Raw genomic sequence first — 23592 nt, 5'->3', positions numbered from 1 at the left:
ACCTTTAAGTATATAACCATATAGGCGCTGTGGTTCACAAATGAAATGCTCATACTCTGTATATATAATCTCCCCGAATTTACTTGCATAGTGAAACTCACTGTTGATATTTGCTGCCTGGAAATATGTGTTAATCATGTAGTTTGTAACCTACTGTCAAGGTAGGTGCAATAAAAAAGACCGTTTCACTTTTATGTTCATCAGATGCTGTTTAATAATAAAATCATACACAAAGCATATGTAATTTTCTTACAAAATATATGATAAGTGATTCATATTTGTTGTTTTCTTATTCTTTATTATCACTTTTTCTTTAGTAAAAGTAAACAATATTGGGAAAATTGTCTTTGGGTGTGTACATGGCTCAAGCCAGGTTAAAAAAGAAAGTTTTGGAATTACTGATTTCAGAAATTCTGTCAGGACTATATATTCCAGTATTGAATATACCTTCAAATTGAACATAGAAAATGTTGTAATGGTTTATATTTATCCTCCATCCAGGCTGCTATTTTATTTTTGATGAGGAAGCAAAGACCTACCCAAAAGTTAGAGAATAAGCCAGAGATTGACAGATGGATAAAAAAGTAAGACTCAATTAACTGAATGTTGTTTCAAAAAATATACTCTAAACATAAGGACACAAGTAGCAAAAAGATATGCCATGCAAACAAGCATGAAAAAGCTGTTGTGTCTTTGTTTCAGAAAATATAAACTTGGAATATTATCAGTGACTGAATTGTTTTTGTAATGATAACAGGGTTTATTTATTAAGAAAATGCAACAACATTAAAAGTATGTGCGCTTATTAACAAAGCTGCCAAATACTTGAAGGAAAAATGGACTCAACTAAAAGGAGAAATACATGAATCCACAGTTGTAGTTGGAAATTTTAATACATTTTTCTCAATAATTGACAGTACAAAAAGACCCACCCCCCCAAAAAAAAATCAGAAGGGGTGTATACCATTTGAACAATACTTTGAACAATACTTTTACAATAGTACTTTGAACAATACTTTCTTTTGACCTAAATGACATTTTTACAATGCTATACCCAATAAGTGTATAATACACATTCTCAAGTACATGTGGAATATTCATACAGGTACATCAATATATGGGTCTTTAAATAAGTCTCAATACATTTCAAAGGCTTGAACTTATACAGAGTATGTTTTCTGTCCTCTATAGTACTAACTTAGAAAAGTGTGACATCTAGAAAATCCGCAACTATCTAGAAATTAAAAATTGAACTCATGGATCAGAAAAGAACTCACAAGGGAAGTTTTTTAAAAAATTGAATTAAGTGATTTTTAAGGCCTCAAATGTATGATTTGTGCTTACACCTTAAACCAGAAGAGAGCAAATTAAACCCAAAGTTAGTAAAAGATATAAAAAGAAGATGAATTAGCAAAATGGTAAACAGACAAAAATAGGAAATAACAAACTCAAAAGTTGATTGTTTGAAAAGATTTGATTCTTAGCGATATTAATAACCCTCTCGCAACACTGATCAAGAAAGAGAAAACCCAAATTACCAATATCAGGAATGATAGAAGAGACATCAGACTACAAATTAAAAAGTATTAGGGGATACTATGAATAATTTTATGCCAATAAATTCTGTAGCATAGATGAAAGGGACAAAGTCCTGGAAAAATACAATTTATCAAAATGAATACAAAACAAAATTTAAAAATATAAATAGCCACACACCTAATAAGCGGAATTTGTAATCTAAAAATTTTGCACCAAAAAACCTTCCTTTATTTTTTTTTGTTGTATTGTTAGTCACCGTAAAATACATCATTAGTTTTTGATGCAGTATTCCAAGATTCATTAAAATCCTCCTTTACTAGTGAACTCTTATCAAACATTAGGAAGAAATAATACCACTATTATAAACTCCTAGAAAATCAAGTAGAGGGGCACCTGCGTGGCTCAGTCGTTGGGTGTCTTCTTTCAGCTCAGGTCATGATCCTGGGGTCCTGGGATTGAGCCCTGCATTGGGCTCCCTGCTTGGCAGGAAGCCTGCTTTCTCCCTCTCCCACTAACCCTGCTTGTGTTCCCTCTCTGGCTGTGTCTCTCTCTGTCAAATAAATAAATAAAATCTTTGGGGGAAAAAAAAAAAGTCAAGTTAAAAAAACACACACACACATTTTGTGAAGCCACTAAAACCCCGATACTAAAACCAGACAAGGACAGTGTAATACATGAAAATTAATAAGCTGTATTCTTCATGTGCACAGATGCAAAAGTTCCTTATTAGCAAATTGATTCCAGTAATCTATAAAAAGGGTAATGTATCACAGTGGAGTTTTCAAAGTCAATGAATGTAACTCACCACATTGACAAATGAGAAAAATAAAATCCTTTCAATAGATACTGAAAAACTATTTTGACAGAACTCAATACCCATTCATGATTAAAAACTCAACTAGGAATAGAAGGAACTTCATCCTAATAAAGCCATCAGTGAAAAAATGGAACTAACATGATATATAATACTGAAATATTGAATGCTCCCACATTGAATTGGGAACAAGGTAAAGAGGGTTGCTCTCTGAATTTTTTCAGCATTGTGCTAGAGATCCTAGGTAGTCCAATAAGGAAAAGAAATCTAAAACAATGATGGAAAAGAAAACTGTTCATTAACACATGACATAGTTTGTGAGTGCAGAGAACCCTAAGAAGTCTACAAAAACTACTCACATTATCAATATAGGAGTTTAGCAATGTCTCAAGGCACAGTGTGCTTCTATAAGTTAGCAACAAACTTGGAAAACAGGATAAAAACACAGTCCCACTTACAGGAGCATTCAGAAATATAAAATATTTAATGACTAATGAGAGCTATACAACCCTTCTGCGCTAAAACTCCTTTTCCTAAGAAAAGTTAAAAGTGGAAAGATACCGGATGGTCATCAATTGGAAGACTCGTGTTGTTAAGATGTTAATTCCCAGGGGCGCCTGGGTGGCTCAGTGGGTTAAGCCTCTGCCTTTGGCTCAGATCATGATACCAGGGTCCTGGGATGGAACCCCACATGGGCTCTCTGCCCATCAGGGAGCCTGCTTCTCCCTCTTCCTCTGCCTGCCTCTCTGCCTACTTGTGATCTTTCTCTGTCAGATAAATAAATAAAATCTTTAAAAAAAAAAGTGTTAATTCCCAAATTGACCTATGGATTCGATGTAATTCCAGTCAAAATCCCAGCAAGCTATTTTTGGAGAAAATGACAAGATCATTCTGAAGTTTTGTTTTTTTTTTTAAGACTTTATTTATTTATTTGATAGAGGGAGATCACAAGTAGGCAGAGAGGCAGGCAGAGAGAGAGGGGGAAGCAGGCTCCCTGCTGAGCAGAGAGCCCGATGCAGGCTCGATCCCAGAACTCTGAGACCATGACCTGAGCCGAAGGCAGAGGCTTTAACCCACTGAGCCACCCAGACACTCTGCATTCTGAAGTTTATACAGAAATGTAAGTTTCCTAGTATAGCCCTCGTAATCTTAAGAGAATGAAGTTGGGGCTCCTGAGTGGTTCAGTCAGTGAAGCATCTGCCTTTGGCACAGGTCATGATCCCAGGGTCCTGGGATCGAGTCCCACATCAGGTTCCCTGCTCACTGGGGAGTCTATTTCTCCCTCTTCTTCTGCCCCCCACGCCACCCTGCTTGTGCTCTCTCTTGCGGGCATGCCCTCTCAAATAAAATCTTATGAATAAATTTTTAAAAAGTCATAGAAGAGTGTCTACAGGAAAAGTATTTGCTGAGAGACTAGACATTATTTCTAATATGAAATCTGTCTCTAAGTTTATGTAGGCCCTGGGCAAGTTCATTTAATCAGTTATTCATTCCTTCATAATGTAAGAGCATGTAAGAGAGACAAAGGCCAGTGGCAAATCTGTAAAAGTAAGCAAATACATTGTCATAAGTACTCTTTCAGTGAGTATGAGCGTGAAAGGGAGTAGCTAACTCCAGGGCTGAGGAAGTCCTCACAAGAGCAGGTAATATTTGACTAGGTGTTTCATGTTTCAGGAAGCAAAAGGTTTCTATCCATGGTAAAGATAACCCTTTAATTACCACTGGGGTTTAAGGTTCAAGTCATTTCCTGTAGCCATATTACCTCAGGGTTTGACCAATTAGACCTTGTTGACCATATGTGTATCCTTACCAACTGTTAGTCTTTGATCATTTTCCTTCTCACTTTTTCATTTACTTGGAGGAGTCTTCTTTTTGTTTCCTTTTCTTCCTTTTTAAAAATAATCATATGCATTGCTGTATGTGTCTTTTAGTGAAACAGTTGCCTTTCTTAAGGTTTTTATCTGCTAAATATCTCCGTTTAACAGTTATTTAGTCAGTTATCTTTTACATGCAGGATAGGAAAAGATGAGCTAGATACAATCTCTGTGCTCAAAGAATTTTCCACTTAATATACAAAAAGTAACTAATTTAGAAAGTAGAAAGCATCATAAAAAGGTTATAGATAAATCACTTTGGGGATTCCAAGAGAGGAGAGGTTAATTCCCCTTGAATAAAATTAGGGAAAACTTCTTGGGCCTGGTACATGAGCTCGCTTAAAAATGGGCAGTGTTGATATGTTTAGTGATTGGGAAGGAACATTCCAGAAGAAAGGTCCAGGAGCTGCAGAGGCATAACTTCAGGTATGATGAGAATATTTTGCCTGGGGTTATAAGGGATACCAGAGAGAATTTTATTGGCAGTTTACAGAGTGATAAGAGTTAAACTTTTTAAGGATTAAAAAAGTCCTGAATTTGCTTATTTGTTAAAAGAAGGATCCAGTGGACATTTATAGGACATATGTAAGAAATCTGTTTAACGTGAATAGAAAAAAGACTAAGGATACCGGTTACCAGTGACTGTCTCTAGTGGTAGCAGATTAATTACAAGAATATTTGAGTTCTCTTCTTTTTGTTCTTCTGCATTTAAAAGGTTTTTTGACTTCTACATTAAAATTTTTGTACACATACATGTAATTTAAAAATTTTATAAGAAGTATCTGCTTCACACACCCAGTATGGTGGCAGCTCGTATGTTAAGAACTTAACGGTTGAGAACCTATTGGTTTTCAGTTGAGGAAACCTTCATCACATCCTGCTGCTTCTGTTTTATGTATGTATGTATGTAGGCATGCTTGCATGTATGTATGTGGGTAAGTATGTATGATTTTAGCCCTGGGGGAACAAATTTTGTTTCATTTTGCATTTTATTATATGCATTGTATGTTGACTAAATATCCCAAAACTTACTGTAGTGTTTCAGCTCTAAGAGATTTTCCTCATTCAGCTTTCTTTCACATAAACAGGTTTTGCAGAAAGCGACTCTTGTTATCCAGAGTGAAGTGGACAAATGTGTAGAGGATATAATGAAGGAAAAGAATATTAACCCTGAGAAGGATACCAGGTATGTTGTTTTCATGGTGTTCTCTTTTATTATATACTTCTATTGTGAGGTGTGGAGATGACACACAGTCAATTGTAAAACATTGGAGCTGAAGGGGTTGTAGAGTTCATCCAGTTCAACCCTGTCACATCAGTAGATGAGGCCTTGAAGAAATGCTTTCTAGATCAACATGTAACACACAAGCTGTGGAAGGCATTACTTTAGTGTGGTAAGAAGGAACGATTTTTAGAAATAATAATTTTCTCATTTTCAGTTTTAAAATCTGTATGAAGGCATGCTTACTGCAGATATCGGGTTATAAACAGCTCTATTTGGATGTAGAAAGTGTGAGGAAAAGGCCGTATGACTCTGATAACCTCCAACATGAAAAGTTGCTTCTCAAGGTAAATTTCTGTTTTCTCTATCTAAGCCAGTAAAGTCTGTGTGCAGATTCTAGAGGCTTACCAATCGTCCAGTTTCTTTGCCCCTTATTATTGTTGGTGAAAGATTTAGCTATTTTTGCAATTTTCTGATAAGCCTCATTAAAATATATTCACGTAAATTTTATTTTAATGCTTTTAATTCTGAAATAAATTAAAACTTACTGAGAGAGGTATCTTTTCAACTGATGAGTCCGCAAGCTTCAGATGTTCCCCTACTTTTTATGTAAATTGCTTGTATAAGTTAGGCATTCTTTTTTAGCTTACTTAGAAATTGTAAACATGACTCTCCCTTTTCATATTATTATGTCAAAAATTTTGGGATTTACAGAATGTGAATTGCCAAATGGTGCCGCCATAGATTTAAAAATTAAGAAAGTAATTGAATTTTCCTATTTCTTATTTCTAAAGTATAAATACATAAGGCCAGTGAGAGGACAAAAGTAGAGATTACTAAACCTGGAATAAGCTTTCCAGATCATCTAGCCTATCAGCTTCATTCTAGTTTTAGGGATGAGGATTCTGAGGCCGGAGGAGATGAAGTAATTTGCTTTGGGGCCAATTTCATTTTTAAAGGGATAAAGTAAAGAACATAGCACATTGTACTTGGAGTTAGGAGTTTGTTGTATCTAAAAGTGCTATGGAAAGAGACATTGATAATATCTAAGTAACAGATAATATCTAAGTAAACAGACAAGTTTTTTTAAAAACAAACCTTTTTTTCTGAGAAAGTATAAACATACACTTCACCTAAAATTAAAAATAAATCTTGATTTTGTAAAATGAGGATAATGAAAATACACACCTCAAAGGGCTGTTGGTGTAGACTGAACCTTTATATTTAACTGGAGGTTGGCCACCATTTATATCTTCATTGTTTTCATTCCCTTAATTTCTGACCTTTTCTACACAATCCCTTCCCTTTAGAAGGGGTAAGATACACATCCTAGCATTTGGTTCAAGGGAATTTTTATCTTGGCTGATTCATTATGAGACTCCATTTTCAAGGTAGAGAGCCAGTTGCTGGCGGTGAATCCCACAGCCACTGTGCATACTCCACCGTGTTCGTGGGGAAAGAGCTAAGTAGGTACACGTTTCCTTAATCTGTAGTTTAAGGACCACCTTCACGAAAATTAACCAGCGTCTTATATTTACAGTGTAAGATTTCACATTTGCCCCATGAAATCAGAATCTCCAGGGGTAGAACCCAGAAATTTGATATTTGTGCATTGGCATAATCAAACCCCTTGCCGAACTCGTGGAGAGACACTGATGTGTTAGTAGAAAGAGAAGGGACCAGAGAAAAACCCAGTCTAATGATTGGATTAGCTTCAGGGCCAGAGTCCTGACCCTGTCTTAAAGTAAGGTCACAAGTCTTCACATTTTATTTTAGGTGACAGGATACTCCTTTCATTAGGAGTCCTTTATTCAACAATGCCTGAAATGGTAGTGAAATGGAAAAAAAATGCAAGTATTTCTGTTCTGCAAATGTTGACACACTTTTTAATCAACTTTTGTAAGTCTGTTTTGTTTGATGACTTGTGGTGTTGAATTTAGAAAATGATTAAATTTTTTAAACTTTGTTTTGCATTGGTTAGTCAGTTGCTAATCTGTGATTGCTGTTTTTAAATGCTCTGTGTTAAGGAACATATTTACTTAAAACCAAGCCATATTATTTTTTCTTCTAAAATTATGAAAATTTATAAAATAATAATTGTACGGATTCAAATGCTGTCAGTCTTACTTCTTTGTGATTCCCTCTGTTTCCCTTTTTCCGTTTAGGGACTAATCGCCCACCATTAGAGTAGAGCCTATTTAAGTATGTAGTATTTGAGTGAAGGGCCAAGTACCTAACACTGCTTTGTTTTGTTTTTTCTTAAGGAGGCAGTTTGCCAAGCCTGGTGTATATCTATCTATCTATCTATCTATATCTTTATTTACTAAGTAATATATATAGTAAATAAAGGTATCTCATTGTTTTAGATTTCTATATACTTGTCACTTTTTAAAATCTATTGTTAATATCAGTCTTTTAAGTTGGAATAAGTATGCTGCATTTTTAAGGGTAACTGAAAAGTTCTCTAAATATAGTCTTTGTTGAACTCCTATGATTTGTCTACTAAAGCTGTTTAATTGAAAGCATTCAGCTTACTTGTATGTCAGCTGTGAGAAGAAAAATGTCTTAGTAAATTAAGAACATCGCTATTATTTGTAATATGGAAGTATGTTTGTACAGCTTTGGAATCTTCTAATGCCCACGAAAAAGCTGAAGGCTAGAATCTCCAAGCAGTGGGCTGATATTGGTTTCCAGGGTGATGATCCTAAAACAGACTTCAGAGGCATGGGGATACTTGGATTAATCAACCTTGTGTAAGTGAAATACATTCTTTCTTCTCTGAAATGATGCATAACCTCCAATATTGTTAAATTCTAATAAGAATTGATCTAGTTGTTTCATACAATCTCTGAATTTTAATACCTACAGTGCTTAAAGTATTTTCTCATGTCCTGGCAACAATATGAAGACATTGGAAACATTTTGTGTGTGTGTGATTTCTTTACTTACTGATATCTTTCTTCTTCCTTTCTCTTTCCTCCTCCTTTCTGATACCTCTTAAGGAAGCATGTATACTCTTATTCATTTTATCTTCTTGCCACTTCTCTCTTGGCTCTCCAGTTCCATATTGGAAATATAGCTTGATACTAATAAAGTCTCTTCACATATACTCTTCACCATCTGTGATCAGTGATCTAAAGCCCTGACTTTTCAGAGCCTATATGAACTCTCTTTTTTTTTTTTCCTCCTTTAATACTTACGCTTGGTCATACATATGAAATCCCCAAATATGTAATTAAAATCAGAATAGATGGCCAAAACTATTCTAGAAAGTAAACTGGAAGATTAGTATGGATGTGGATATGCAAATTAAGATTCCACTCTTAATGTCTGTCCTTGAATTGTGATTTATAGACCATAAAATGCCTAGAATGGGAAACCTAACCATTAGCATAGTTTGGATAATTGTTACTATGAAAAAATTTGTCCTAAAACTGTGCTAATATTATTAATAGGTCTGTATAGATAAAGCTATTTGGGGGGAAAATAGAAGACACAGTAGGGTTTTAATATCTATAATTTTTCCAGTCATAAAAATATTTAATTTTCTGTAATACCTAAATTTTGTAAGTATAAAGATTATAAAGATTCCCTATAAGTATACCTGCCAAAGATACAACACAATACAAAAATAATAATTACACAGGCACTTGGGTGGCTCAGTCGGTTAAGGGTCCAATTTCGGCTCACGTTGAGATCCCAGGGTCCTGGGGTCAAGCCCTGCATTGGGCTCCCCAGGGAGCCTGCTTCTCCCTTTGCTCCTCCCCTCACTGTGTACTCTCTTTCTCTCTCAAATAAATAAATATAGTCTTTTAAAAAATTACAAGGTAATAATTTAAAAAATGAGATTGCCAGTTTTCTGCTTTGATAAACAAACTTGCAGTTGGAATTGAAGTAGAATAAATGCAGTTTGTTTCCACTTGGAAAAATTTTTAAAAATTTTAAAATTCATTGTTTTTCAGAACACATGGATTCTTTGCTCATAGCCTTTAAAGACCATCTTTCTTCTTGGAACTTGTAAACTACACAGATATTTGAACCTCAGTGAATCAGACACTATTCTGGTGTTTCTGTTTTTTTGAAAGAGAGAGTGCATTTGGAGGGGGATGGGCGGGCAGCAGAGGGAGAGGGAGAAAGAATCATAAGCATGTGGAGTCCAACACAGGGTCAGTCTTACAACCCTGATACACCATGACCTGAGTCAAAATCAAGAGTTGGATGATTGACTGAGCCACCCAGGCACCCCATAGTGTTTCCTTTCTTTTTATGAGTAACCTTGCTTCTAAGAAATCAAGATTTTTCAGCATTTGCCAGAGAAAGAATTTAATGTAGCTTAAAATTTAAGTGAGTAGGATTTGATTCAAGATTGTGGCAAGAGATTCTGATAGACCTTTAAGTGGTGTACAGATACTTATATTTAGAGCTGGTATCTACTGATTTAAATTTATTAGTAATTATTTGATTGCCAGTGATGTACTCGAGATGGTTGAAAACATGAAAAATTCATTCTGATTCCCCTAGAATCATGTTTGTCATCCTGTGCATGGAGCTATGAGTCTTCAGGATGGAAGTAAAGATACAGTCAAGAACCAGACAAGCTGTTCAAACACCCTTGTGTGATTTATTTTTTAACTTTCTTGGCCTTTGTCATCTAATCTCCTGAGATATTTTGTTGCTTTAAAGGATAGCTGGTAGTTTGATGATGATACTTAGGTAAATGAATGTTGAGGCAGGTGTAGAAGAAAGGATATTGTACAGAAAATGAATCCAGGAGAGACTGAAGAAAGCGGAATAGATGAGGAAATAGAAGCAGCTAAGTTGAATATACTAATTAAGGCCAAAAGTATGTGGGAAAGGAGAAGGAAGGCAGGCAGGCAAGAGGTGAGAGGGAAGGAGGGAAGGGGGAACGGAACTCTACAGATTATTGCAAGGAATAGTTTTCCTATTGCATAGATGTTCATTTTGCATAGATGCTGTTAAGGTAGGGGTTGACTAATTCATTAAGGAAATTAAAAGTTGTTCTGTGTTACAGATTGAATACTTTAAGAGTAGTTTGGTTATAAAAATATTAATACTGAATTGTATTAGTATCATGACAAAAAATGAAAGATAGTTTAGTAAGGGCATCCTTAAAGTCAACCTAGGGATAAAGGGGAAAAATTAGTATATGTAAGGAAAGCATTGCACTAAAACAGGACTGTTTCCTGTTTGGGGAATTACATATCCCTTTGAGAATCTGGTGAAAGTTTTATATATTCTCTTCCCAGGAAATGTACACACAGAAAAATTTATGCATAATTTAAGGTGGTTCATGGATACCCCTTCATTCATGAATGATCCTTCATTCATGGAGTTCTAAATTAACAACCCTTTTTTTAATGGGTTGAAAATTAGTAAAGAAAAATAGAAGTCTACAGTATTAATCTATAGAAGGAAAATGGGAAAACTTGGTTAGAAATTTCTATGCTGTGTGAAAATTTCAGTGCTTGTGCCTTCTAAAATTTAAATGAGCCATGGAAAGCCACTTTTTATTCTACTTTTTTTTTAAAGATTTTTAAATTTTATTTTATTTATTTATTTGACAGAGAGAGAGCACAAGTAGGGGGAGCAGCAAGCAGAGGAAGAGAGGGAGAAGCAGGCTCCCTGCTGAGCAGGGAACCGATGTGGGGCTCCACCCCAGGACCCTGGGATCATAACCTGAGCCAAAGGCAGATACTTAACCGACTGAGCCACCCAGGCGCCCCTCTGTTTATTCTACTTCTTACCCTCATACAAACATCTAGTCAGTCATCATACGTGTGTATGTGCATGAGTACCAGTGCGTCATGAGGTGACCCAGGAGGCTGAACAGAAGATTTAGTCCCTCTCTCGAAGAATTCAAAGAAGTTGCATTAGTATAAGACAACAGGATGTATGAGCCTACGAATAGGTAGCTTCATATATTTCTCCATTGTACCTGCTAATACTTGAGTTTTATGGCCAGCATTTTAGTTATACCACTGATCAAGGAGGGCTTTTTTAGTGCAAAAGAAAGGTTATTGCCTTTCCTCTGCACAGAAAATGGCATTAAACAGTACAGACTCCAGTTGCAATAGAAAGCGTTAGCCTAGGAGAAAGGATGAATGTCCATCCTAATAGGTACACACGCACTATTTTATAGAAAATTTAAAATAACAACAACAAAAAAGGACTCTAGATTTTTTTTAAAGGTAGGTAGAAAGTCTCTTGTTAAATCATTTCTTTTTAAAATACTTCAAAGCGTTGCCAAGGGCCCGTGTCCTGTACTAACTAGATAGGCCTGATCCCTCAGAATTAAATGTTGATTCACAAGCATTTCCGAGTCACAGAAGGGATTTGAGATGGAGATTGGGATGATTGTGGCAGTCCTGGGACTATCCTGTTGACATTAGCTTTTTAAATTTCTTCTGGATATCTTCAATTTGAATAATGTGTTAATTTTATGGTTTTTCTTCAACTTTTTAAAGGTATTTCAGTGAAAATTATACCAGTGAAGCTCACCAGATTCTTTCCCGTTCAAATCATCCAAAATTAGGGTAAGCTGGATACCTCAAAGAAATTGTAAATTCTTGAATTTTAAAATGTTGATTAGATTATCTGAATTTGAAAGTATTTCATGGTATTTTTAAAAGTGAGATTATTTTTATTAATAAGAACTTCATAAAGATAGTACATGATCCATTATTTTTAAGGTGAAATGTGATCGTACACCAATTTTGTATTATTTCAATATCTTTTTGTCACAAGATATAGTTTGTCTAGAAAATGGAGGTAAGGAACTTTCTGAAAGTTTCTTGAGGAATAGATTTGAAAATAAAAATGCGAAATTGCTTTGACAGAGATATAGGAAAATGAGAAATAGCTTTGAAAATCGTAAAGTGAAATGCAGTTGAGGTCCGATTATCAGCTTTATCACAATTATTTTGTTTTTATATTCCAGTGATACCTACCTTTGAAAAAACATTATAACAATATTATGTCATAAAAATAAATACCCTGATAATGGAGGAGAAAATGTCAGATTATCCAGTGTGTTTTAGAAACCAATGAGAGTGTACTCTTTTTAATTTTTTTTAAGGCTTTAAAAGGTTTTTGGTATTTGCATGACCAAAGTTTCATTATTACTTCTTAGATTATATCCAGAAAACCAAAGGCCTCTAAAAAAAAAATAAAAATCTTTTATCTATTCATAAAGCCAATACTGTATTAGAAATGCACCAAAGTAATTTTTCACTAATTTCTTGCATAATTTTAAATTTATCTCATGAGCTATTTGGCTAGCTGGTGTAACTGGTAATGTCTCTGACTTAGGTACTCTTATGCAATAGTTGGAATCAACCTTACCGAGATGGCTTATAGCTTGCTGAAGAGTGAAGCTTTGAAGTTTCATCTCTACAACTTTGTTCCTGGTATACCAACGATGGAACACTTTCATCAGTTTTATTGTGCGTATTAAAATGAGTCAAAACTAGATATTTCTAGACATATTTCTACTAAATATGTAATTTACGCTTGACATTTTATTTTATTAAGTTCTTTGAAAAACAGGGAAATAAGGAGGGGGGCTCCTGGATGGCTCAGTCAGTTAAGCGTCTGAGCCTTCGTTGTAGCTCAGATCATGATATCAGGGTAGTGAGACTGAGCCCCATGTCGGGTCCATGCTGGGTGGGGAGTCTGCTTAAGATTCTCTCCCCCATCTCCCTCTGTTCCTCCCTGCTCATGTTCTTGCTCTCTCTCAAATAAATAAATCAACCTTAAGAAAAAAGAAAAGAAGGAAATAATGGAAAATGAGTCCCCAAGAATATTTCATCATCAGTGTCTATAATTGCTGAATAAAAAAATTCAGCAAGGTCATTTTTTCACATATATGTTAATTTAGGATTTATGCAGTTTTCCTGTAGACATCCATTTTCCAGTCAACTATAAAATGAATTTCCCTCTTGAAAACTTGTTAGCGAATGCTGTTGAGTCAAGGACAATCCATTTGCAGATTATTTTGTTAGTCTTATAAGGAAATCAAATTTATTTATTTATTTTTTTAAAAGATTTTATTTATTTATTTGACAGAGAGAGATCACAAGTAGGCAGAGAGGCAGGCAGAGAGAGAGGGAGGAAGCAGGCTCCCTGCCGAGCAGAGAGCCCGATGCGGAGCTCAATCCCAGGACCTTGGGATCGTGACCTGAGCCAAAGGCAGAGGCTTAACCCACTGAGCCACCCAGGCGCCCCAGGAAATCAAATTTAAAGGAACATTCTCCCCCATCTCCCACTTCAAGGCCAGGTTTTCTTGTGTTAGGTTGGGGGTACTTACTAACTGGTTCCTAATGCAGTCATTATTATCACTGTTCCATTAAGTTTTCTTGTGATTTGCACACTAAAGGTTTAATTAAATGAATTTATCTTGTGAAGCTATTGCTCAGAAGCAAAGACTTTAAACCTAGCTTAGTTTCACATTCTACTTTTCTTGATCTCTTTGTGTCTTTAGAATGCCATTTGCATGTTGGCAGAATGTAGGAAACTAATTGGTAATAAATGGCCAAATCATAACTTCTTCATCTCCACGTTGAAGGCATCATCCAAGTCTCTCCTTCCCACAGCCTCCTCTGCCTTCACTTAATCCCTTGTCCCAGGTTTGTCAGGTGCTGAATATCTCTTGCCTTTCCTTACTTTTTCCCATCCCCACTGTAACTGCGCAGCACGAGGCCTTTTGTTAATGGGTTACTGTGACAGCTTTTTGAGTAGTCTCTCTGTGATGACCTTCTTCCAGTTCTTCTCCATGTTGCAGATAGAATGACTTCAAATGAAAATCGAATCATTTTGCTCCACTGCCTACGATTGTTGAAAAGGTTCCACTACAAGGCCTTTCATAATCCATACCTTGGTAACCTCTCCAGATTCATTCTCTTGTCAGACACCAACTCCCCACAGTCTGCAATGTGGGCACCTGGCCTTTTAGTTGTGCAAATGTATTACGCTCTTTTGACTCTCGACCTCTCACTCGGCCTGGAACACCCTTTCTGCTCCTTCCTTTCTGTCCAGGTGACACCTGCGCATCTTGCAAATCTCAGTTTAGACATGACCTTCTCTGGGAAGTCTTACCAGAGACTTTGTTCCTTCAGTTATCCATTTCTGCATTATTCTTCCTTCCTTCTCTTTTGGAGCATCCCTGTCAGACTACAGAATTCCATACCTCGCAATCAGGCATTCACGTACTTGGTGCCAGCTGCTGTTCGAGACACTGCGGAGAGAGCAGAAATGAGCCCAAAGTCTTAGCAGTTTTAAAGCTTTCATTTTCAAGATCAAAACACTCCCTTCATGCAGCACGCACCTCCAGATACCACTCCAGTAATTCACTCATTTTAAGTATACGATTCACCGAGTTTGGGTCAATTTGCTGAGTTACACAACCAACATCATAATCCAATTTTAGAACATTTTTGTCACCCCACAAGGCCCCTCAGGCCAGTTTACAGTCAATCCCTATTCCTGTGGTTCCCTTTTTGTGTGTGTGTGTGTTTGTTTGTTTGTTTTTTGAGATTTATTTACTTGAGGAGCAAACAAGAGAGCACAAGCAGAGGGAGCAGCAGAGGGAGGAGGAGAAGCAGGCTTACTGCTGAGCACTGAGCCTGATGTGGGGCTTGATCCCAGGACCCCAGGTCCATGACCTGAGGCAAAGGAGCTGCTTAACCAACTGAGCCGCCCAGGCACCCCTGGTTCCCTTATTTTTAACCCCTGTTGGAAAATATCCAGAGCCCCTGTGGCTTTGGTTAGAGACAGTAAAAGCACACAGGGAATTTTAAGGTTAGAAGTTTTGTGTGGGATTTCCTTGAGGCTAGTGTTTAAACCTCCTAGAGTCAAGAGGAAAATAGATATGCTTTGTGGAAACAACTCTTTTCCATCCTTTCCCGCAAGGATTTCAGAGTCTATGTCATGTAAGGCCCTGCCAGCTAGCTTCCGATAATTTTGGTGTCATCTCCTGCAGTGTCTTGATGTTTCATCAGCTTAGCCATTACAGTCTCAGGACCTTAGGCACGTCTTTCTCTGAGACCAGTTTACATTATAGACCAATAACCCAGCTCTGAAGCAAGAAATTTCTAGTACTTTATACTTGAGCAGCTTGTTCCAGACCTAAGTAATCATTTGCCGAGGACAGTAATGAAAAGCAGTTTTGGGATGCCTGGGTGGCTAAGTTGGTTAAGCTCAGGTCTTGATCTCATGGTCATGAGTTCAAGCCCTGCATTGGGGTCCATGCCTAGTGTGGAACCCACATTAAAAAAAAAAAGCAATCTAAAGGACTTATAGGAATGGTAAATAGCTAAAACTCAATAGCCAAAAATACTAAAACAAAAATACCATAAAGTTTAGATAGATGTCTTATTTTTCATACTACCCAGATTATTAATCTCTAAATTTTTTATTGTACATACCTATTAATGTGATGGGAGTAGGGGTGGGGGGAGAGCAAAGATGCAATTTATACACGAATATGTAATTTCTTTAGATGTACTATTGTTCCACTATATACACAAGCTAAATTTTGAATGAAATAAAGATTAAAAATATACTTAAAAATAATTACAAGATTACCATTCTCAGTTTGTCTTTGGGAATGAGAAGGAAGTAGCATCCCTCTGCCCAACGAGGCCTTATTCTTCACTTTTCTAACATATCCTAGTTAACAAAAATCTATTTTATCATATCAAGAGATTAATCTGAAATATTTTCTTAAATTGGTCTTCTTAGATATTTCAATGTTGAAATGTCATGGTTCTTAACTGTTAATGTTTGCTTTATTTATGACTGATGTTCTAAAATAGAATTTACTTTGTTTTCATATTAAGTGATTATGATAGTCTTGCCACACTTTTATGCAGTCACTGTCTTTCCCTGCTCCATTTATCTGAAATAGGTCACTTCTGGGGCACCTGGGTGGCTCAGTGGGTTAAGCATCTGCCTTTGGCTCAGATCTCAGAGTTCTGGGATTGAGTCCCATACCGGGCTTCTTGCTCAGTGGCGAGTCTGCTTCTCTCTCTGCCTGCTGCTCCCCCTGCTTGTGCTCTCTTTCTCTCTCTCTGTCAAATTAAAAAAAAAAAAAAAATCACTTCTATCCCTTCTTAAAAGTCCTTTCAGAAGAGGAAATGAGATTCTGGTGGAAACAAAGTCTAACTTAGAACATAATAGAGACCACTTGTAAACTATGTGATTTGGACAAGTTATTTAAGCTCTGTGGGCACCTGGCTAGCTCAGTCAGTAGAGCATGCAACTCTTGATCTAAGGGTCGTGAGTTCTAGTCCCACACTGAGCACAGAAATTACTTGGGGAAAAAAAAAGTAAACGCTCTCTGCACACTCCATTTCCTCTTCAGTAAAATGGGGATAAGGTAGTACTGCATCATAGGATTGCCGTGAGAGTACATCTGCACATGAGTACATGGCGAGCACTATGATAACACTTGTTAAATAATATTAAATATATTTGGTTGAATCCAAGTACAGTTTAGGAATGGTTTTAAATTCATGTTTTTTCGTTGTAAATATATCTATATGCATATTTATTAAGTATCGTTAACATTTTGATGGTTTATTTGGCTACTTTTATGAAGATACTGCAAAACAAAAATGTTAAGCCTACTATTTAGAATGCATATATATTTTTTTAACATTTTATTTATTTGAGAGAGAGAGAGAGTGCCCAAGCTGGTCGGGGTTGGAGGGGTGGTGCAGATGGATCCGAGGGACAGGCAGACTCCATGCTGAGCACAGAGCCCGATGTGGGGAGATCATGACCTGAGTCAAAATTAAGAGTCAGACGCTTAAACAATTGAGCCACCCAAATGCCCCCCATATATTCTTTTTTTAAAAAATGAAGGTGTTGATTAGTTTATTGAGGAAAGCAGAAATAATTCTTAGATTTATAATGAAGTAGACTTCATTAAACTTTATGCTTATCTAATGTTTTAATGTACTTTATGCTTTCTAATGTTTTCTCATTACTTTCATATTTGTGTTTCAGGGATCTCTGGGGATAACTTTTTCCTATCCCCAAGGTATTTTTTTGATAGTACTGTATCTCTTTACATTTGAGGGATTTTATTGACATTTGAGACAAATGGTAGATATACTAAATATTTTATTGAAATTCCGGCTTATTTTGAACATACCAAAATATTCCTTTTTTTTAAAAGGTTTTTCCAGGCTTCTAGTAGGTTGTTTTTTTTTTTTTTTAAGATTTTATTTATTTGTTAAAGAGAGAGTACAAGCAGAAGGAGCAGCAGGCAGAGCGGAAAGCAGACTTCCCGCTGAGCAGAGAGCCCGATATGGGACTCAATCCCAGGACCCTGGGATCACAACCTGAGCCGAAGGCATGTGCTTCACCAACTGAGTCACCCAGGCATCCCTCTAGTAGTTTATTAATATGATTTCTGATTATTATATCTTTTAAAAAATTTTTTATTTAAATTCGGTTTAGTTAACATAGAGTGTAAAATTGGTTTCAGGGGTAGAATTTAGTGATTCATCAGTTGCTTCTAACACCTAGTACTCATTACATCAAGTGCCCTCCTTAATGCCCATCACCCAATTATCTGATCCTCCCACCCCCATCCCTTCCAGCAGCCCTCAGTTTGTTTCTCATAGTTAAGAGTCTCTTATGGTTTGCCTCCCTCTCTGTTTTCATCTTACTTCATTTTTCATTCCCTTCCCTTATGTCCATCTGTCTTGTTTCTTGAATTCCCCATTTGAGTGAAATCATATAGTATTTGTCTTTCTCTGACTTATTTCCCTTAGCATACTACCCTCTAGTTCCATCTGTGTTGTTGCAAATGGAAAGGTTTCATTCTTTTTGATGGCTATGTAATAGTCCATTTTATACACACACACACACACACACACATCTCTTCTTTATTCATTCACCTGTCAGTGGGTCAGTGGACATCTGGACTCTTTCCATAGTTTGGCGATTGTGGACATCGCTGCTATAAACATTGGGTGCAGATGCCTCTTCAGATCACTATTTTTGTATCCTTTGGATAAATACCTAGTAGTACAATTGCTGGGTCATAGGGTCTGATTATATCTTATTATATCTTCATGTGGAATTTAAAGGAGGGTTCTGCATTTTTTTTTTTTAAGATTTTATTCATTTATTTAACAGAGAGAGATCACAAGTAGGCAGAGAGGCAGGCAGGGGAGAGGGGGAAGCAGGTTCCCCGCTGTGCAGAGAGCCCAATGTGGGGCTCAATCCCAGGACCCCGAGATCATGACCTGAGCTGAAGGCAGAGGCTTTAAAACCCACTGAGCCACCCAGGCGCCCCTGGTTCTGCACTTTAAAATGAGATGCTTTGTTTGTGATTTCCTTTACTGAGCACTGTATTTATATTTTATTTTTCACTGCAGGTTACCTTGTCTATGAATTTGACAAGTTTTGGTTTGAAGAAAAGCCAGAAAGCATTATGTATTTCAACATGTATAGAGAGAAGTTTCATGAAAAGATTAAAGGACTCTTACTGGATTGTAATGTATCACTAACTTTAAAGATATGATTCCTCCATATTATCTTCTATTTCTACCACATTTTGCACACACAACAGAATTTATATGTTGTAATAGAAATTATCTGATCAATAACACTCGTTATATATAATTTCCTACTAAAATATTTCAGAAATTCTATTTAAGAAAGCTAGTGGACAATCAGTGTATGTTTACAGTCATTTATACACTGTCCTCCAAAGGTACCTTATCCTTCCAAAGATCCCTACTGTAGAGGCCTGCAAACTACAGTTTGGAACTTGGGACTTAGCCCATTTAGTGTAAAAGTATAAATCAGGTATTTGTATTAAATTGGTTGATTAAAATGTGTAAAAAACAGTGTTCATTTTTATGTATTGTTAACTATCAAGTCCATCTCTTTTCAGAGCTCTTTTCAGATTTTTCGTGTCTTAGTTTGGAAACGATTGTTTTTTATTTCCTTTGTCTTGTTTTCTCCCTAGGTTAATTAACAGGAAGAGTAGCTCTTCAAGGCTTTCTTTCTTTGCATCTCAATCACATTCCTAATGTTGCTTCATTAGTAGCAGAAAGCTGAGCTATGTCAGACAAGATAAAGAAACATGGCCTCTTTTTGGTTTCTCTCATTAGCATAATCGCTAATGAGAGAATGATGGTATTGGTGACTAGCTTTTTTGTTTTTAAATACCATACTTGAAAATATCACAGTGGTATTTTAAAGCTTAAAGGCATTTTCTCATCTTCAGTATTTGCTTTTCAGTCTGTTGTAGGAAAGAACTATAGTTAGTGCTCATTGTGAGGGCCTTTTATGAGGCTTCTCTGGCTGTGAGTGTTTATGAAAAGAGATGTATTTGCTAAGAAAATCTTGACTGTATTCAAAGGACAGTGGCTTACTTTCCATAAAGCTGTCTTTGAACCGAAACAAAGGGAAAACCTAAAGCTTCTTAAAAATATCCATGAAACATGGTTGGTTTATTTTACTCACTTTTAACTGTTGCTTCTTTTTGCTTTGCCTCCATAGTGTTTCTGGATAATGCCGTACGGACCTTATGGGTGTTCTTTGAGTTGATGATCTGTGGGATTCTAAAGTAGCCTGAGGATGATGACTGTGCATTTCGTATAGCTTTATTCTCCTCAAATCTCAGGAGGGCATCAAGTGCTGTCAAGGATTATATAGTGAGGAAATTCTAACGGGAATAATTTCTTCCTTGTGTGTTTTAGAAATCTGTACTCCTAGCAAAACTAAAAGAGTTTAAAGATAGGTTTGTCTGATTACTAAGTTCTCAAATCCTACAGAAAGCAGCCTATTAGAGACATCATTTAAACATGATGAGAGTTGGTGGATCTTTTAATGTGAATATGAAGTGTTTCAGGACTGACGCCTGTGGTATAGCAAGACCTGAGACTTGCAGTATTTGTTCCTGTCTGTTGACAGACCTCTCTCTGTAAACTTGCCAGAGAGAAAAGCGATGAAAAATACCCGAGCGGAAAATAACAGATGCGGTTTTGTATGGCACATACATTGAGAGCACAGCATTAAAACTATTATTTTCTCAACAGGATAAAACTTCTAAAAATTGGATTCATTTTATTATAGTCATGGTGGTCTACCATCTCAGTATCACAGGAATTTAAAAATTGGCTTCTTGTAGGAGACTTCTCAACCTTGGGATTATCTTTCTTTTATTTTGTTACTTTTATGTTTTTGGTGCTTTATTATCCAGCTCTAGAGTTCTAGGAGATGTAGGAAAATCCTGGTAAAGGTCGGGTGCTAATCATTATAGTTTTAAGTGTTTACTCTTACATGGAAAGCAATTCTGTTAGTTTAATTTCCAAGCTGAAAATACTTACCTTAATATTTTGATCTTTCAATAGCTGAGGTCTTGAACTGATTTAAACCTTTGTCAATATGCTTAATAAAGAATGATCCAACTGTGGAAGGGGAAACTTTTTAAGCAAGTTTTTCCCCTTCTAGGGAGGAAAGTAACTTTAATGTTTTAAAAAGAATGTCATCAGAAAATTTGGTCAATAATATGTTCTTTAAGTCATCTCTGTTTGTACACTATAGATATTGTCCTGTTTTTGCTTAAAATAATCAGTAACCATTTCAGAAATTCTGTAGTGAATTGGTCTAAAAGCTACCAATAAATTGTAACGTTTGATAGTCTGGAAGCCGAAACTATCACCACTTGTAAATTAGAATGTAACATAGTGACATACATGAAAAGAAAAAACATAATTGTGTCTACCTTCCTACTTTTCCTTGCTTTCGACCTATGTATGTTAGAATTTTATGTAGTCTTAAAATCCATATTTAGAATCTTACCTGTTTCCCTAATAATGAATGAAATACCAAAGTAGTGATAGAATTGAAGTAGCAGGAAAATTATGTTTGCTTTAGCATCAGAAAAGTGAATCAATGTGGAAATGAATTTTTGTATGTGCCAGATCGAAGAGAGTGTGCCAGTGACAAGAACAGGGTAAACACAGTTACACTGGTTGTAGTTCAAATATGTTCTGAAAGACAATCTTTAAGGAAATAGGAGAAATCAGGGGATATCAGTATATCAGTGAACCTAGACCAGCCTCTCTTTGTATATACATATGGTGGTAGAGTTAGATATAAAATCAGTGTCTTACTGGCACCAGTTAGAAAACAAAATCTTTTTCTTGAAAACGCCCATCCTGTATTTTTTTTCCTCTCTTAACAACTGTTTGGATTTGTATGTATTTTTCTATCTGAAATTTATGTGTAGTCTTCATTTTTATTCCAGTATTAATAATTGTTTATATTACTGTTTCTCCCCTTAGCATTCAGTGAAATTGAACTTGGTCATAGATTGCTCAAAGGAGCAGCATTACACGAGTGAAAAGTGGAATGCTCATTGCCAGAGCAGGAAATATTACACACTATCATGGCACATAAGAGAAGAGGTTTGGCTTGGAGAGCAATAATGGTTATTATCTTCCTTGAAGTAAGGATTGGGGGCCAAGAGCTATTTTCTCAGGATAAACGGTCCACTCAACTTCTCTATGAATAAGTCTGGGGAGGCTTACTTTCCATTTTCACATTTAGGAACCTCTCCACACAGGCAGATTGTTAACGAAGATTAATGGACTTTAAACATCTGAGAGAAATCATGACTGAGCTTGTTCTGTTTTGTTTTGTTTTCTGGCTTCAGCTTTTGACAAGAAAAAAATTAAATGTACTTCAGCTAAGACCCAACTATTATAGGGGAATTCTTTTTTTTTTTTTTCTCCCCAATTATAGGGCAGTTCTATGTTTCTGTTAATGTATTCAAAAAATGAGCAGCAGCTTTCCCTGGGGGAAAAAGTGCTGGTTGGCAACGTAAAGAAATAGATTTTTGTCTACTTTGGATAAAACAATTAACTTCTTATGTAAAAGCAATAGTTGAAATGTGATGTTATTTTGTTCGGAATGTTGTGAACAAATTAAAAAAAAGTGTCACAATTGTTATAAGCCTTTCTGCTAAGCCTTCTGTCTCTTCCCTTCCTCCCCATCCCTAATTTAAGTCACTTATTTCTATGAAATAGTGCCTTTCTTATTTAATCCTTTAATCATGTTCCTATAGATTTATCAGAATATACAGAAAATTTTTATTTTTATGACTTTAACTCATCCACTAATTACGTATTTAAGATATTATTGGGTAACAACAGTTGGTTATAAGACCAGAAAAGAAGCTACCACTCCCATCTCCCATTCTTAGAAAGGATGGGAATAATTCATACTGCACTGTAGTATGTTTTACTTAATATTGCAGTGTATCTTAGATACATTTTTATATTAATACATAGCTTCCTTATTCTATTTATGTACAGCTGCAGAGCATTCTTCTTTGTGTGTGTGTGTGTGTGTGTGTGTGTGTGTGTGTATCTTATTTTAAGCTAAACAAACATACCACATATGTCACTGGTTGGATACAGCAAAAGCATTACTAATAATAGCTTTAAATGTATATATTGAAAAAAGAATGGCTGAAAATTAAAGACAAAGTAATCACCTCAAGGAGTTTGGCAAAGAACAAAATAAACCTAAAGAATATAAAGAAGGAAATACTAAAAGCAAGAGCTCAGATGTGTGGAGTAGAAATATATGCCATAGACTCAACAAAAGTAAAAAGCTGTTGCTTGAAAAGACTAGTAATACTGATAAACCATGGTGAGATAAGGAAAAGCAAATAATGATATCAAGAATTAAATAGAAAACATCACTACAGATCCTGCAAACCTGAAAATATATTAAGGATCACCTCAAAAATTTGAAACTTTAGATGAAATATAAACATTTCTAGAAAAATATACTTATCAAAACAAAACTGTATAAGAAGAAATAGGGAAGCAGAAAGTCCTAGCACTGTTAGTGGATTCAGGAATTAAAAATCTTTCCATTAAAAAACCTACAGTTTACCTGTACCCCTGACACAAATAATACATTATATGTTAATTAAACAAAAACACCCACAGTTCCACACTGGTAAGTTAACACATTTAAGAATAAAATAATGACAGGGACGCCTGGGTGGCTCAGTTGGTTGGACGACTGCCTTCGGCTCAGGTCATGATCCTGGAGTCCCGGGATCTAGTCCCGCATCGGGCTCC

At 36.0% G+C, this 23592-nt stretch overlaps 1 protein-coding gene across 1 annotated transcript in view; it reads left to right on the top strand.

Annotated features, from left to right (window-relative positions):
• Nucleotides 1–22426, top strand: part of LOC111148990 (ELMO domain containing 2) — a 29426-nt gene extending 7000 nt beyond the window's left edge. The window contains exons 4-9 of the mRNA XM_022505855.1: nucleotides 5316–5413; nucleotides 5667–5796; nucleotides 8069–8202; nucleotides 11935–12003; nucleotides 12779–12912; nucleotides 18859–22426. Of these exons, the coding sequence (XP_022361563.1) occupies nucleotides 5316–5413; nucleotides 5667–5796; nucleotides 8069–8202; nucleotides 11935–12003; nucleotides 12779–12912; nucleotides 18859–19004 (711 nt within the window). The 3' untranslated portion in view covers nucleotides 19005–22426. The remainder of the gene's footprint in view (nucleotides 1–5315; nucleotides 5414–5666; nucleotides 5797–8068; nucleotides 8203–11934; nucleotides 12004–12778; nucleotides 12913–18858) is intronic.
• Nucleotides 22427–23592: the final 1166 nt, after the last annotated feature.

The sequence above is a fragment of the Enhydra lutris genome, unplaced genomic scaffold (assembly GCF_002288905.1).
Source record: "Enhydra lutris kenyoni isolate GAN:26980312 unplaced genomic scaffold, ASM228890v2 scaffoldscaffold21, whole genome shotgun sequence".
NCBI classification, from domain to species: Eukaryota; Metazoa; Chordata; class Mammalia; order Carnivora; family Mustelidae; genus Enhydra; species Enhydra lutris.
Note: the sequence above shows the minus strand (reverse complement) of the source record. Positions and strands in the feature narration are given on the sequence as shown.